The sequence below is a fragment of the Dendrobates tinctorius genome, unplaced genomic scaffold, assembly GCF_039654945.1.
Source record: "Dendrobates tinctorius isolate UK_male_01 unplaced genomic scaffold, ASM3965494v1 ptg000138l, whole genome shotgun sequence".
Taxonomy (NCBI): Eukaryota; Metazoa; Chordata; class Amphibia; order Anura; family Dendrobatidae; genus Dendrobates; species Dendrobates tinctorius.
This window is the reverse complement of record NW_027361806.1, coordinates 8,792,136-8,807,531: the sequence shown is the minus strand read 5'-3', so window position 1 is coordinate 8,807,531 and position 15,396 is coordinate 8,792,136. Positions and strand designations below refer to the sequence as shown.

At 42.8% G+C, this 15,396-nt stretch overlaps 1 protein-coding gene across 1 annotated transcript in view; it reads left to right on the top strand.

Moving 5' to 3' along the window:
* The first annotated feature begins 390 nt into the window (after positions 1–390).
* Positions 391–15,396, top strand: part of TIE1 (tyrosine kinase with immunoglobulin like and EGF like domains 1) — a 32,463-nt gene continuing 17,457 nt past the window's right edge. The window contains exons 1-10 of the mRNA XM_073544530.1: positions 391–869; positions 5,629–5,928; positions 7,661–7,771; positions 10,855–11,010; positions 11,104–11,235; positions 11,762–11,902; positions 13,171–13,299; positions 13,869–14,014; positions 14,095–14,239; positions 14,682–14,840. Coding sequence (XP_073400631.1) covers positions 809–869; positions 5,629–5,928; positions 7,661–7,771; positions 10,855–11,010; positions 11,104–11,235; positions 11,762–11,902; positions 13,171–13,299; positions 13,869–14,014; positions 14,095–14,239; positions 14,682–14,840 — 1,480 coding nt within the window. The 5' untranslated portion in view covers positions 391–808. The remainder of the gene's footprint in view (positions 870–5,628; positions 5,929–7,660; positions 7,772–10,854; positions 11,011–11,103; positions 11,236–11,761; positions 11,903–13,170; positions 13,300–13,868; positions 14,015–14,094; positions 14,240–14,681; positions 14,841–15,396) is intronic.

Here is a 15,396-nt window from a genome sequence, read left to right as displayed (position 1 = left end):
TTGAAGAACCTAGACTATAAGACATATTTTCAGTTGTTTCACACTTTTTTGTTAATTATATAATTCCACTTGTGTTAATTCATAGTTTTGATGCCTTCAGAGTGAATCTACAATTTTCATAGTCATGAAAATAAAGAAAACTCTTTGAATGACAAGGTGTGTCCAAACTTTTGGTCTGTACTGTATGTTTCATTAATATCTGATGAGCTGTCACTCTGGTGTGGGGATGGGGGGGTTCTGACAATATGGTATTCTCTGTTGTTGTTGTGGTGGTGTGTGGGGGCTGCAGCCTTTGTCATCTTCCCTTCCCAGACTCACTACATTGTGATTTCCTACACTCCGAGGCCTTCGCTGAGTGTTGAGCGCCAGCGTTTCCTGTGCCTCGCTCCTCTGTTACGCCTTTTCCTCTTTCCACGTCCAAATCCCAGAAATTTGTGGAAGTCAGAGGTGAGCGAACGTGAGAAAGTCACAGGGAGTAAAGCAGAGGGCTCAGCTGGCGACCACGGCTTCTTTGAAATTTTTGGGATTGGTGCTAAGAGCTGACCATCTATGATGGCGGGGGCAATCATGTGAGAAGGGTGACCCCAGGCTGGATACATTGTAACGAGCGATTGATTATTGATGTCGTCCCTCCGGGATCTGATCGTTACTGTTTTTTTAGTTTGGATGGAATTTCTGGGTTGATATTTTTGGAATATTTTTTTGTGGATCTATTTTCGGGTTTTCTGATACGATGTGGATGTGGCAGTGATTTCTGGACACGTGGACGGCACCGGGACATTCTCACCTCTGGATCGGATTTAGGACAATGCTGAGGCTGCTCCATTCCCTCATTCTTGTGGTCGTATCTTTACTTTCCAAGGAAACAGGTAACTTTAAAGAGTTAATCATGTGCAGAATAATTGGGGGACACGGATTAATCGCTGACCTCATCGGCAAAAGGACAATGTTGAGAACTATATTCCAATTTCTCAGGAAATTCACGACCCCTGTTTGCTGCCAGGGAATCTCAACAGACCCTAGTTTAGTCCTGCTCTCACTGCTGACTGTTTGTTACAATGTATAAATCTAGATAAACACCTCAATTCCATCTGTCTCCCGAACTCAAGCTCCGACCTCAACTTATACATTGTTACAATCGATGAAATCAGAAATGATCTCCAGCCTTTATATATTCTCTATATACAAGTCCATGGAAATTAAACTTTCCACTCACTGGCGACAAGCAGAGATCTTGCAATGGATGATAGCGAATAAATAAAGAGAGCAAATTTCTAATAAACTTTACGACATCTCGGCTCGCTTTCAGTGAATATAACTATTAATTATTTTCAAAGGACTGGTTCACACGTAGCAGAAAAACAAAGCGCTGTACAGCAGCCGCAAAGTGAACGAGAATTCTAAAATCTCATTCACATGGTGCAGTTATTTCCCTGAGTTGTTTTTTTTAACCTGGGGTAAGTTGTAACTATTTTGTTTTTGTTTTTTTATAAACTGCAAGCAGGTAAAGCCCTTCAGCGTTTTTGCTACTTTTTTTTTTACACAACGTGTTAAAAAAACCCCTGAAAAACGAACCAAAAATTCATTAAAAAAAAAAAAAAAAAATCACACTGACTGTGTTCTGCGTTTTTCAGGCAGAAAAAAATACATAAAAAAACTTACCTGTGAACAACAACATGTAATCTGCTTGTAATGAGTGAACAGAAAAGTGAGGTTTAATAGGTGTTATGACCTCTCTTAGTCTGCTCAGACAGCTGAAGACTTGTTACAATGTATCAGTGTAGAAAATCCTTAGTGAGCTAAATAGGAGCATAATCTATCTCCTGTCTTGAATTCCAGACTACACCGATACATTGATACTACCAAAGCTGTCAGAACAGGATAGGACGTTTTCATCATCCAGATCGGATTCGGACAATTTCTAGCACTAATTGCAAGCAGAAATCTTGAAAATGGAGGGATTGGACACAGAAAGAACAGAAAGTGGCAGAACCTTTTACAATATGTTGATTGCTCTTTATTTACACATGCAGAATAGTGAGTGCAGCTCTGGAGTATAATTCAGGATGTAACTCAGGACCAGTAATGTAATGTACGTACACAGTGACTGCACCAGCAGAATAGTGAGTGCAGCTCAGGAGTATAATTCAGGATGTAACTCAGGACCAGTAATGTAATGTACGTACACAGTGACTGCACCAGCAGAATAGTGAGTGCAGCTCTGGAGTACAATACAGGATGTAACTCAGGATCAGTAATGTAATGTATGTACACAGTGACTGTACCAGCAGAATAGTGAGTGCAGCTCAGGAGTATAATGCAGGATGTAACTCAGGATCAGTAATGTAATGTATGTACACAGTGACTGCACCAGCAGAATAGTGAGTGCAGCTCTGGAGCATAACACAGGATGTAACTCAGGATCAGTAATGTAATGTATGTACACAGTGACTGTACCAGCAGAATAGTGAGTGCAGCTCTGGAGTATAATACAGGATGTAACTCAGGATCAGTAATGCAATGTATGTACACAGTGACTGCACCAGCAGAATAGTGAGTGCAGCTCTGGAGTATAATACAGGATGTAACTTAGGATCAGTACAGGATCAGTAATGTAATGTATGTACACAGTGACTGCACCAGCAGAATAGTGAGTGCAGCTCTGGAGTATAATGCAGGATGTAACTCAGGATCAGTAATGTAATGTATGTACACAGTGACTGCACCAGCAGAATAGTGAGTGCAGCTCTGGAGTATAACACAGGATGTAACTCAGGATCAGTAATGTATGTACACAGTGACTGTACCAGCAGAATAGTGAGTGCAGCTCTGGAGTATAATACAGGATGTAACTCAGGATCAGTAATGCAATGTATGTACACATTGACTGCACTAGCAGAATAGTGAGTGCAGCTCTGGAGTATAATACAGGATGTAACTTAGGATCAGTACAGGATGAGTAATGTAATGTATGTACACAGTGACTGCACCAGCAGAATAGTGAGTGCAGCTCTGGAGTATAATACAGGATGTAACTTAGGATCAGTACAGGATGAGTAATGTAATGTATGTACACAGTGACTGTACCAGCAGAATAGTGAGTGCAGCTCTGGAGTATAATACAGGATGTAACTCAGGATCAGTAATGTAATGTATGTACACAGTGACTGCACCAGCAGAATAGTGAGTGCAGCTCTGGAGTATAATACAGGATGTAACTTAGGATCAGTACAGGATGAGTAATGTAATGTATGGACACAGTGACTGCACCAGCAGAATAGTGAGTGCAGCTCTGGAGTATAATACAGGATGTAACTCAGGATCAGTAATGCAATGTGTGTACACAGTGAGTGCACCAGCAGAATAGTGAGTGCAGCTCTGGAGTATAATACAGAATGTAACTTAGGATCAGTACAGGATCAGTAATGTAATGTATGTACACAGTGACTGTACCAGCAGAATAGTGAGTGCAGCTCTGGAGTATAATACAGGATGTAACTCAGGATCAGTAATGTAATGTATGTACACAGTGACTGCAACAGCAGAATAGTGAGTGCAGCTCTGGAGTATAATACAGGATGTAACTCAGGATCAGTAATCTAATGTATGTACACAGTGACTGCACCAGCAGTATAGTGAGTGCAGCTCTGGAGTATAATACAGGATGTAACTCAGGATCAGTAATGTAATGTATGTACACAGTGACTGTACCAGCAGAATAGTGAGTGCAGCTCTGGAGTATAATACAGGATGTAACTCAGGATCAGTAATGTATGTACACAGTGACTGTACCAGCAGAATAGTGAGTGCAGCTCTGGAATATAATACAGGATGTAACTCAGGATCAGTAATGCAATGTATGTACACATTGACTGCACTAGCAGAATAGTGAGTGCAGCTCTGGAGTATAATACAGGATGTAACTTAGGATCAGTACAGGATGAGTAATGTAATGTATGTACACAGTGACTGCACCAGCAGAATAGTGAGTGCAGCTCTGGAGTATAATACAGGATGTAACAGGATCAGTACAGGATGAGTAATGTAATGTATGTACACAGCGACTGCACCAGCAGAATAGTGAGTGCAGCTCTGGAGTATAATACAGGATGTAACTCAGGATCAGTAATGTAATGTATGTACACAGGATGTATAATACAGGATGTAACTCAGAATCAGTAATGTAATGTATGTACACAGTGACTGCACCAGCAGAATAGTGAGCGCAGCTCTGGAGTATAACACAGGATGTAACTCAGGATCAGTAATGTATGTACACAGTGACTGCACCATCAGAATAGTGAGTGCAGCTCTGGAGTATAATACAGGATGTAACTCAGGATCAGTAATGTAACGTATGTACACAGTGACTGCACCATCAGAATAGTGAGTGCAGCTCTGGAGTATAATACAGGATGTAACTTGGGTCAGTAATGCAATGTGTGTACACAGTGAGTGCACCAGCAGAATAGTGAGTGCAGCTCTGGAGTATAATACAGAATGTAACTTAGGATCAGTACAGGATCAGTAATGTAATGTATGTACACAGTGACTGTACCAGCAGAATAGTGAGTGCAGCTCTGGAGTATAATACAGGATGTAACTCAGGATCAGTAATGTAATGTATGTACACAGTGACTGCAACAGCAGAATAGTGAGTGCAGCTCTGGAGTATAATACAGGATGTAACTCAGGATCAGTAATCTAATGTATGTACACAGTGACTGCACCAGCAGAATAGTGAGTGCAGCTCTGGAGTATAATACAGGATGTAACTCAGGATCAGTAATGTAATGTATGTACACAGTGACTGTACCAGCAGAATAGTGAGTGCAGCTCTGGAGTATAATACAGGATGTAACTCAGGATCAGTAATGTATGTACACAGTGACTGTACCAGCAGAATAGTGAGTGCAGCTCTGGAATATAATACAGGATGTAACTCAGGATCGGTAATGCAATGTATGTACACATTGACTGCACTAGCAGAATAGTGAGTGCAGCTCTGGAGTATAATACAGGATGTAACTTAGGATCAGTACAGGATGAGTAATGTAAAGTATGTACACAGTGACTGCACCAGCAGAATAGTGAGTGCAGCTCTGGAGTATAATACAGGATGTAACTTAGGATCAGTACAGGATGAGTAATGTAATGTATGTACACAGCGACTGCACCAGCAGAATAGTGAGTGCAGCTCTGGAGTATAATACAGGATGTAACTCAGGATCAGTAATGTAATGTATGTACACAGGATGTATAATACAGGATGTAACTCAGAATCAGTAATGTAATGTATGTACACAGTGACTGCACCAGCAGAATAGTGAGCGCAGCTCTGGAGTATAATACAGGATGTAACTCAGGATCAGTAATGTATGTACACAGTGACTGCACCATCAGAATAGTGAGTGCAGCTCTGGAGTATAATACAGGATGTAACTCAGGATCAGTAATGTAATGTATGTACACAGTGACTGCACCATCAGAATAGTTAGTGCAGCTCTGGAGTATAATACAGGATGTAACTTGGGTCAGTAAAGGATCAGTAATGTAATGACAGCTTTTTTATATTTGGATTCAGAGCTGACGTCGGCTTTGTGTAACTTTGTGCCTTGGACATTGCAGGTGCTGTATTAGATGTCACATTGGTGTCATTTACGTCATTTACCTCTGAGCACCGAAAAGGGGATTTCTCGTTGTCATGTGTCACTGGGGAGCGAGATATGAAGAGCTCGGATCTGCGCATTGAACGAGATAACAAGATTGTGCTCATTCCTGCTGGGGAACCATTCAAGATTAAATCACTGGACAAGGGGCTGCAAGCCAGCGGATTCTCTAGGAATGCACTAGTGGGCGTCTTCTACTGCACTGCTCGGGGGCCGTCTGAGCAGACCAAAATACTGTACCCGTATAACAGTCCATACGGTAAGTGCAGGAACGGCAAAGAAAGTAACTAAAGGGCATCTCCAGTCATGAGTGATGAATAGCCATGGCGGGAATAGTGCCGGAGTCATTTCTTGGACGCACGTATTCATGCTCATTTTATTTATGTGGACTATCACTCTCATCATGCCTTAGGATAGAGCACAGCTTTCATGTTCACTTTATTATAGGAGCAACTTGCTTGTGCTCATTGGCGCCCCCTGTGGAGTAATATAATGAGCATGAGTGGGGGAAGGGCGTTGGCAACCACCATCAGTATATTCAAATACGTTATGTTTTTTTATGTCCTTTTACAGATGAAGTTTATTTATGCAGTCTGTGAAACGTTTCTGCCTGTTAAAGGCCTTCATCAGTCCGACTGCTAAAGATATGGTGGAAGGGTAGAGAGGAAAACGTTGTGTAGTTTCCTAGGAGTGTAGTATAGAAGTTATGCTGTCCATCTCCCTGTAGTGGTAACACTGTTAATCTTGGTCTGTATGCCTGAGTGATGAGCCCATGTCAGGCATTGGTGATCAGGGGTTATATACGTCTGGCTAGACGCGGTGTCCACCGCTTGTCACGTCGTAGTTCTAGCCTCTGGGCAGTGGTTGTTGTCTCTAAGTTTAAGACAAATTGTAGAAATCAGAAAATGGCTCAATTTTTGGTGCAAATGGCTCAATTTACCGTTTGGCAGTTGCGGATTTTGTTTTCTGACCCTAGGACAATAAAATGTGTCAAAATTATTAAAGCGCGCCAACTTTCTTTTATCTTATACTAGAGTAAGCAGAAGCGCAGTGTCTTGTTATGTCTCGCGCTGTATTTTGTTATTACTTCTTTCGTGAAGAAGGGTAATCATGCTGCTTCTATTCCTCCGGAGCTGGAATCCTTCTGTCACTGATTGTGTTTCCTTCCTTCTGTTCTGTACAGCGGCGATCTTATCGCTTCTCTGATAAGTGTGGTACATAACTAAACTCCTGGGTTCCCAGGAAGAAAAAAAAAATAAATGAAACGTTTAATTGATGGCGATTAATTTGCAAGGAAGCAACTTTTGCTTTACGGGAGAAATTCTCCGATAATTTTTAAGAGCAGGAAGCAAAAAGAACGTGAGATAAGAACCCTGAGACTAAAAAGAGAAAACAAGGAAGTGCCCGGAGAATGAGACGTCTGGAGCTTTTAGATTATTTGGCTTTAAAAATAAAAAAAGTGTTTAAAGGGAATCTCCACCTTTTATCATGTTGTTTTGTTAGTTACCAGCATTCTGTGCGGATTCTTTGCTTAATAAAATTTTAATTTGGTCGGAATCCTAATTTTTTTTTTAACAGAAATCTAAATCCCCTGTATATACATAGAGAGCAATGGTAAAAAAAAGATTTCTCCCTGCAGTCACCTCTAGGTGGAGCCTCTCAGTGTGCGCCATAATAGTGAGTTAATTGGAAATGTTGTATGCAGTGAGCTCCCTCTAGTGGCGACTACAGGTAGGCAAAATTGTATTATTTAAATTCAGAAACAAGCCTTCCTGTCTAACAGGGTCCTTACTGTCTTGACAAGCATGTCTCCTAAACAAGAGATAAGCGGTGGTCGGATGTTTATGTCGCAGGTTATCTCCAGGGCTACAAAGTATCTTGCGTGATCTTTGTGCCCCCCCCGGTTGATGCCGAGCACTGATTATTCTTGTAGCCTCGCTTCTTGACTCCTAGTCAGCAGTCCCAAGTAATAACTTCTGTTTTCTCTTCAGCCGATCTGATTCCAGTTAAAGTGACTGTGACCGTCAGCCTAAACCAAGATGCACAACTACAAGCCAAAGTCGTGAAGCCATGGCACCCAGACATCTTGTGGAAGTACAATGGTAGTGGCATCTGCTGTGTTATATCTAAGGGGCAAAACCTGAGAATTATCTGCCTTAGGGTTAACATGTCCTAGAACCAAGAGATGCTAAAGAGGTGCAGAAGCAGCAGAGGTTCATAGGTCCTACTGCTATAGGGGTTGTCTCCCCCATAAGTCTCTAATAATATGAATGGTGAGGAGTAGACATCATACAGATGTAACAGTGGATCCCAGGAGCTTCACAAAACTTCTCTGGATTCATTGTATCCATTGTATGCGAGTATATACCTGTATCTACTGTATATATACCATCATTGTAACCAGTGTGCATGAGTATACAGTATATCTGTATCCAGTGTGTAGGAGTATACAGTGGTGTGAAAAGTGTTTGCCCCCTTCCTGAATTCCTATTCTTTTGCATGTTTGTTACACTTAAATGTTACAGATCACCAAACAAATGTAAATATTAGACAAAGATAACACAAGTATTCACGAAATGCAGTTTTTAAATAAATGTGTTTATTATTAAGGGGAAAAGAAATACAAACCTACAGGGCCCTGTGTAAAAAAGTGATTGCTCCCTAACCATAGTAATTGGTTGGGCCGCCCTTAGCAACAACTGCAATCAAGCATTTGTGATAACTGGCAATGAGTCTTTCACAATGCTCTGGGGAATTTTGGCCACTCATCTTTGCAGAATTGCTGTAATGCAGACACTTTGGAGGGTTTCCGAGCGTGAACTGCCTTTTTAAGGTCATGTCACAGCATCTCACTTGGATTAAGGTCAGGACTTTGACTAGGCCACTCCAAAGTCTTAATTTTGTTTTTCGTAGGCCATTCAGAGGTGGACTTGTTGGTGTGTTTTGGATCATTGTCCTGCTGCATAACCCAAGTGCGCTTCAGCTTGATGTCATGAACAGATGCCGGACATTCTCCTTCAGGATTTTTTGGTAGACAGCAGAATTCATGTTTCCATTTACCACAGCAAGTCTTCCAGGTCCTGAAGTAGAACAACAGCCCTAGATCATCACCACTGTATTTTACTGTTGGTATGATGTTCCTTTTCTGAAATGCTGTGTTACTTCTACTCCAGATGTAATGGGACAAACACCTTCCAAAAAGTTCAACTTTTGTCTCGTCAGTTCACAGAGTATTCTCCCGAACATATTATGGATCATCAAGATGTTTTCTGGCAAAACTGAGATGAGCCTTTATGTTCTTATTGCTCAGCAGTGGTTTTGGTCTTGGAGCTCTGCCATGCAGGCCATTTTGGCCCAGTCTCTTTCTTATGGTAAAATCATGAACACTGACCTTAACTGAGGCAAGTGAGACATGCAGTTCTTTGGATGTTGTTGTAGGGTCTTTTGTGACCTCTTGTATGAGTCGTTGCTATGCTCTTGGGGTAATTTTAGATGGCTGACCACTCCTGGGAAGGTTGGCTCTCTCCATGGTTCTTCACTGGAGTCCCAATGGCTTTAAAACCTTTTCCAGATCAATAGATGTCAATTACTTTGTTTCTAATTTGTTCCAGAAATTTTTTGGATCACAGCAGGATAACTAGCTTTTCAGGATATTTTGGTCTACTTCACTTTGTCAGGAAGGTCCTATTTAAGTGATTTCTTGATTGAGAACAGGTTTGGCAGTAATCAGGCCTTGGTGTGGCTAGGGAATTTGAACTCATCTTCTCAAAGATGTGATGAACCACAGTTATTTTATGTTTGTGGGGAGTGGTAACACTCTTTCACACAGAAACCCTGTAGGTTTGGATTTCTTTTTCCTTTAATAATAAAGACCTTCCTTTAAAAACTGCATTTTGTGGTTAGTTGTGTTATCTTTGTCTATTATTTACATTTGTTTGGAGATCTGAAAGATTTAAGTGTGACAAACATGCAATAGAATAGGAAATCAGGAAGGGGGCAAATTTTTTTTCCCAACACTTGTACATCTGTTTCCAGTGTGTACGAGTATATTTTTGCATCCAGTGTGTACAAGTGTATATCTCTACCTAGTGTACTTCTGGTTCTGTTGTATCAGAGGAAAGTCAAGCCACCCATCAATGACGGCTCACTGTTCAATTAGCCATCAACCAAGAGAACATAACAGCTAGTTCTGTACATCAGTTCGGACCACAAGAACAACGATTGACCTGAAAACTTCCCTTGAGTCCATGCTGGTCATTAATCTCTTACAATCACATCCAAATGTTCATCAGCTGAACCCTTCACATTCATAGAGCGCAGACCTCCCTGCAGAAGACCTCCATCCTCTATCTGTAAGCAGTAGATGACAATGGTGGTGATGGGTAAACATGAGTAACCCAGACCACCAGTGATATTAGCTTTATCCACATCAACATTGCAAGCTGCAATAGCTATTATCATTAACACTTTCACTACACTACCCCATCAGGGAGATATCCATTAACCTCTTCACTACCCTAGCCCACCGAGGATGTTATAATTAACACCTTCATTACCATAGCTCACCAAGGATGACATAATTAATATATTCCCTGCCATAGCCCATAAGGGATGCTATTATCAACCTCTTTACTGCTAGATCACCAGGGAGCTTATAATTCACATTTTCAGCTAACCCTAGCCCACCAGGGATGTTATTAACACCCTGCTCTATGAGATTCAATCAGGGTCATTATCATGAACCCTCTGCACCCTCAAACCCACCAGGGGCATTAAAATGAATGTCTTCCAGGCCCCAGACTACCAGGTCTGTTATCTACAGGGGAGATTCTGAATATATAGCCTTTTTCCAGAGATATTCCAGCAAAGCATATGTGTTTGAGTCAGTATCTAATTATTTCGGAAGGGGGCAGACATGTTCTATGTACGTAGAAGCACTCAGTTGTTTCTGCCCAATCCTGTGTCAAAGGTATCATCACCCATGTCACTGAGAAGCCGGGGTAGACCAGAGGAGGGAATGGGACATTCTGAAGAGATCTGATTGGTCAGCATCAAGCTCAATCTGAGGAATCCATACTCGATGTTCCACTTGTTGACTTGAGTTACTTATGGGGATTTTGGGACATTTTGGGAGTTATTGTTCCCATGCCTATTTATGTCTCACACATTAAGTCTTACATTCCAGGCACCTTCTTGAAGACAACATACAAGAACGATGTAAGTAGTGGGATAGTCCAGCTCAACTTCCATGCGGTGCAGCACAGTCAAGCTGGAGTTTACAGTGCCGGCTTCATGGGGGCCACCCCCCTAGTCAATGCCTTCTTCAGACTCATTGTAAGAGGTCAGATGTGATCTAAGCTTATATATACATCATAAGTCCCAGAATTCTGGGGTGGATTTCCCCTGTAATTGCCCCCTGGGTTGTCTACTGCAGGGTGTCCGGCAGATAAGTGGGGTCCATCATGTCAGAAGGATTGCCTGGACTGCCTGAATGGTGGAGTGTGCCATGATAGCAGTGGAGAATGCATATGCGCCCCGGGGTTCATGGGAACGCTCTGTGAAAAGGGTAAGACAACACTTTTTGGGAATCTATAGGGGTTGAGTTAAAAAATAAATCATATCGGACTCTATTCTTGCTCAATTTTTCTGCCTCATGACCATTTATTGAATGTTCCTCTGTAACGTCTCGTCTTATGATTGGGTCTTGAGGTTTCTCTGTGGCTCTGGGTACTTTTCTCCATGACTGTCGCCATCCATATTGCTTCTGCTGGACTTTTCCAATGGCACCAAGGAACAAAAGTATTGGGAATGTTGAAATTTAACAAGTCTCTCCTGGTTTTCCCAGCGTAGACCTTAGTGGCCAATACCACCAACGTAGATGTGATGTGGCCAATGCTGGTGGGATTCATTGGGAGTTGTGATGGAGCAATGTGGCTGCCATAAACGATTATTGTGTAGAGCAATAACTCCTAGATGCTTTATCTTGGGAGACTCTTATGTAATGTGTATGTGTGACTGTAGTCTGCTCACGTCAGGTCCATGGTTGGACATGTCATGTAATCATTCCACCATTATTCTCTTGTGTTCTGCAGCTTGCAGAGAAGGAAACTATGGCAGAAACTGTCAGGAGATGTGTAAGAGAGAAAACGGCTGTAAGGGTCTCACCTTCTGTCTTCCCGACCCCTATGGATGTTCCTGTGGAAGTGGCTGGACCGGGACACATTGCCAAACAGGTACTGGCTCATGAGAACAAGCACATTGTAGCCTGCAGGCTTCACGTCACACTTGCTCACTGGAGGATCCTCTAGGTATGTGGCTTCCATGATGGCAATGGAGGCACAGCGATGGGCAATTGTTATGAATGGGTCACCGAGGAGGAACAACAAAAAGCTAAGTCCCAGAAAACCAGAGAGGTTGGTCACTATGCAGATTGCAGATCCCTGATCTTAACCACACAACTAACAGTAGCAGTGGAGCGTTCCTACGTTGTTCCTAGACGCCTCGTCACCGCCGGAGGACTACATAAACCTAAAGCAAGAAAAGGGAAAACTAACTGCCCAAGAGCAGACCCCAAAGGAAAAGACAGCCCCCACACATGTATTGACGGTGAAGCAAGATGAAAACACATACACAGGCAGGAAAATAGGCTGAGCAAACGATGGGGCCCGACTAACTAGAAAGGACAGGAATGGAAAGCCACTGTCTGCAATCTGCCAAAAAACCCTACCAAAAATAATGTCCAACACGTCTGATAGTAAAATTAACCCTGAAGTCACCAGACTTCTCCCACTATATCAGCACTCTGAAATATTCTGAGACAGAGCAAAAAGAGGCCAATCTAATAAGGGACAAAAAGGCAAATTGGCAAATACAGATAAGTAGGAGTGGAAGTTCAGCATAGCCCCAGCAGGGGCAAGCTGACCACACAAGAAACTGAATTGACCAACAAGCGCAAGTGTGAACATTAGCAAAAAAACAAACTTAACTTAAGAAGACTGGAAGAGAGCTGAAGTCCAAGACCTGAGAAGCAGACTGAATCACCAGCAGCAGGATAGGGCGTCGGCTGTCTTATATCCAGTCTGATACTCCAGAGATACAATCGTTATCCTTCTCATCAGGTGGCAGATCACTACCACTTAAACCAACCTCACTACCTCCTGTCATCACCAGAGGGAGAACGTAAGGAGAACTCTCAACTGGAGGAGCAGAAAATGAGCTCATAACAGGCAATCCTCTGACAACCCACCTAGGCCATAAGCAAAATGGAAGGTGGTCACAGTCCCACGTACTTTTTGCTTTTCCCATGGCAAAAGCAAATATTCCAGGGAGAAAGCTAATAAAGGCGTCCTCCATATCAGCCATTACCAGCCCAGGCGATTCTGTGGATGCTGGTTTGCTGTATTCCAGTGACTGGTTAGCGGGTTTTGAGTTTATGAGGATGTGTTGGCATCGCCCTGGCATCTCACACTTGTTTCCTGTACTGTGTTTCTGCATTTTATAGAGTGTCCTCCAGGAATGTACGGAGCAAACTGCGCCCTGAAGTGCGAGTGCCAGAACGGGGGGTCCTGTAACCGGTTCAGTGGCTGCGTGTGCCCCAATGGCTGGCATGGGCAGCACTGCGAGAAGTCAGGTAAGATCGCTCGATATAACAGCCTCCAGAAGAATGATGGCCATGGCCGAAGCAGCAGGGCCCCCAGCAGCACAAAGTATTTCAGGAGAGAACCCTAAGCGTGTGTTCCAAGGGGGGGTACAAACGGAGTGTTAAATAGTGAAAGGAGTACCCCAGCTATAAAGTGGATAGCGCAAGGCCCCAGCAGCACAAAGTATTTCAGGAGTCACTCAGAGGTGCATTGCGAAGCTTGGAGACCTTGCTCCGTCCACTGAATATTTTCGGAGAGATCTTGTTGAGGTTGCAAACAGAGAGCTACATAGTGGAGACAGCAGGGTCCCTTCAGCACAGAGTATTTCAGGAGTAGGCGCGATCCTGTGGGAGACTACAATATGGTCAAAGGAACAGGATAAGCAAAGACTATTTAAGAATAGAGATCGTGTCAGTGGTTATATATTGAGAATTATAGAATGGAAAGGAGTCCTAGCAGCACAGAGTGTTTCAGGCAGGACAGTGAACGTTCGGAGAATGACATCATCGGAGGAGCGGTAAGAATCACTGTATCTGACCGCTGTCCTTCCTCCTCGCAGATCACCTTCCGCAGATCATTGATCTTCCAATCCAGGTTGAGTTCAATCTGAATTCCCCAGCGATCCTGAGCTGTGCCGCCTCTGGGAAGCCTCAGCCGGTGCGGGAGAGTATAGTGCTGCGCCGCCCGGACGGGTCTGTCCTCAGCGTAAGTCCTGGGACTTGTAGTCCCACAGTTATCACAGGATTTATCTGGTGATGACCTTTCTCCTGTCTTCTCCCCGTCAGGCCAGTCAGGCTGTGCTGGACTCGGAGCGCAGCACGTGTAAGTTCAATGTACCTGCCCTGACACTGTCCGACCACGGGTTCTGGGAATGTCGTGTCTCCACCAGCGGGGGGCAGGACAGCCGCAAATTCCAAGTTGTTGTCAGAGGTAATGATCTTGAATACAACTTGTAAAAATACTTCTTATCTGATACAATTCCTACTTTGTGTTAACTATTTTTGTCTTCAATATTTTCAAGATCTCTGCTTGCTGTCAGGGAATAAGAACACACAATCCGTGTACTCAGGTTGTTACAATGTGACAGCAAGCGGAGCAATCGAAGATACAAAGTAGAATAGACTTGATAGTTACTTTCTGCAATTACATAGAGATAAAGGGTCCAGTGATTGGACAGTATAATCTGCTAATTGCAACATGTCATAAAACGCAACAGCTTGTCTCACTGGACACCCAGTGGCCATAGCTGGTATTGCATGTCTTACAGCTGGATAATATTCCACATTGTGCTTAGGGGAAATTTTCAGACCTCATTTTAGGACTTTGCCTCCCGCACTGATGCTGTAATTGTCATTACGTTCTCTCTCTGCAGTTCCTCCAACACCTCTGGAGCCTCCACGTTTGCTCGATCGGGGGAGCAGACATCTGATCCTCGCTCCACTTCATAATTTCACTGGAGATGGGCCAATTTCATCTATTAAGTTGCTGTATCGACCCAAGAAAAGTACAAACTACTGGTCCAACATTGTAGGTAGGAAACCCTTACTGTAACCTAAAGTCATAGGTCAAGTATTGAGTATGGCAGAAAAAAATACTCAAAGGAAAAAAGGTACAAAAACTTAATTTAATACCCGTCACTTTTACTTCCATTTTTTTCTTCATAAATCAGTAATACACATGAAAATAAGAAATGTTTGTCATAAATCTGATCAGAGAAATCCATTACTTTCTCCTCCTGGACTGATCATTCCGTCTCAAAATTCTGAATTCACGCATATAATCTTCAGTGATTACAGTATTTCCGGTTACTGAGATACATGATGACAGTTGGTGCTCATAAAGTTCTATGGAACCAGCAGCAAAATGTCTGTGTCGGCCTCTAGCGCCTCACACTTCATAGAAGGTTAAGAGCACCAACTGTCATCTCCTATCTCAGTACTGGGGTCATTTCTTTTCTCTTCAATGAATACAAATCTAACCGATGAACTGAAAGTGACAGATTAGTCCTGGCGGAGAAAGAAGTGAATTTCTCTGCGTAGATAAATTGCAAAGTTGCTTATGTTCATATGCATTATTGAGTTAGGAAA